Source organism: Populus euphratica, unplaced genomic scaffold (genome assembly GCF_000495115.2).
Source record: "Populus euphratica unplaced genomic scaffold, PopEup_1.0 scaffold72.1, whole genome shotgun sequence".
Classification (NCBI taxonomy): Eukaryota; Viridiplantae; Streptophyta; class Magnoliopsida; order Malpighiales; family Salicaceae; genus Populus; species Populus euphratica.
Genome location: NW_011499922.1, coordinates 375,433 through 376,715, shown reverse-complemented (window position 1 = coordinate 376,715; position 1,283 = coordinate 375,433). Strand labels below are relative to the sequence as shown.

Here is a 1,283-nt window from a genome sequence, read left to right as displayed (position 1 = left end):
CGCGTAGTTACTAACACAGCACTACCTTTAGCTCCGGACCTTAATACCTCTTTCAATTTATTCCACCTATCATCATAATCATCCCACACATCATCTAATACAAGCAAAAACTTTTTTCCAGTTAACTTTTGTTGGAGGCGTTGTTGCAAGGGATCCAATTCTTGAATATCACATGAAGCACCATCAATGGAATCTATGATGGCTCTTGTTAATCTTCTTACATCGAAATCAGTAGATACGCACACCCAGATCCTCAAACTGAAATGTTGTTTAACCCTTTTTTCATTGTAGACCATTTGTGAAAGTGTTGTTTTCCCGAGCCCCCCCATTCCCCATATAGCATAAATAGGGAGATCGTCTGCATCAGCGAGCAGGATGTTGATTAGTTCCTCTTTCTCCTTGCCTCTTCCGTAAATTTCTGATTCATTCACGACTGAGCTTGATTCATTCAGGATGTTGCTTGTATGCCGCCCATCGTAGGTATCTACTGCTACGTCCCCAACTCGTGTTGTTAGCTCGAACTTTTTGTTCTCATTGGCAATGACATCCAGTTTCTCTCTCACATTTTTCAACTTATGCGCCATTTTCAATCGAAAAATAAGTGGATTATGATCAAGAGAAAAGAAGGATTGTAGTCGATTTTTTAGATCTTTTTGCAGCCGATGCCTTCGAGCTTCAATTGCAAAGTCATCCAGCACATCATCAACATCATAAGCTGCATCCTTGAGGCGTCTTAACCAAATCTCTAAAGCCTTGTTCTTCCATTGCTTCTCCTCTGCATCCTGGAGCACAGCTTGAACAATTGCGAAGGTGCTTTCGAGATTCTCAAGCTCGGTGTCAAGGCCCCAAGCAAGCCCAGCCTCTTTGAGAGCCTGCAAGCTCAAGTTCTCCAGGATTGGACTCACAAGAGCAGAAACAATTGCATCAGCCATGGCCTGTTTTGCTTTGGAAAATCTGGGTCTTGGTAACAACTGAAATCGCAAGATTGGTTATGGAGATGAGAATGGAAATTTTAACGGAAACACAAGATTGTTAATGGAAAAGAGTAGATTGTTTATGGAAAAGAGAAGTGAAGAAGGGCTTCAAATATGATCAGGAAATTTTAAAGGAGACACGAGATTGGTTATGGGAAAGAGAACTGCAGAAGGACTTCAAAAGTGAGCAGGGAATTTTAATGGAAACACAAGATTGGTTATGGAAAATAGAAATACAGAAGGACCAAACAATTTCTCACTCTTTGGAATAAAGAAAACTAATCTAACTTGGACTTGAAGTGAAGAACA

The 1,283-nt window shown here is 40.6% G+C and overlaps 1 protein-coding gene across 1 annotated transcript in view; it reads right to left on the bottom strand.

The window, feature by feature from the left end:
- The window catches only part of LOC105135307 (putative disease resistance protein RGA3), a 1,885-nt gene extending 953 nt beyond the window's left edge, over positions 1-932 (bottom strand). The window contains exon 1 of the mRNA XM_011040128.1: positions 16-932. Within this exon, the coding sequence (XP_011038430.1) occupies positions 16-932 (917 nt within the window). The remainder of the gene's footprint in view (positions 1-15) is intronic.
- Positions 933-1,283: the final 351 nt, after the last annotated feature.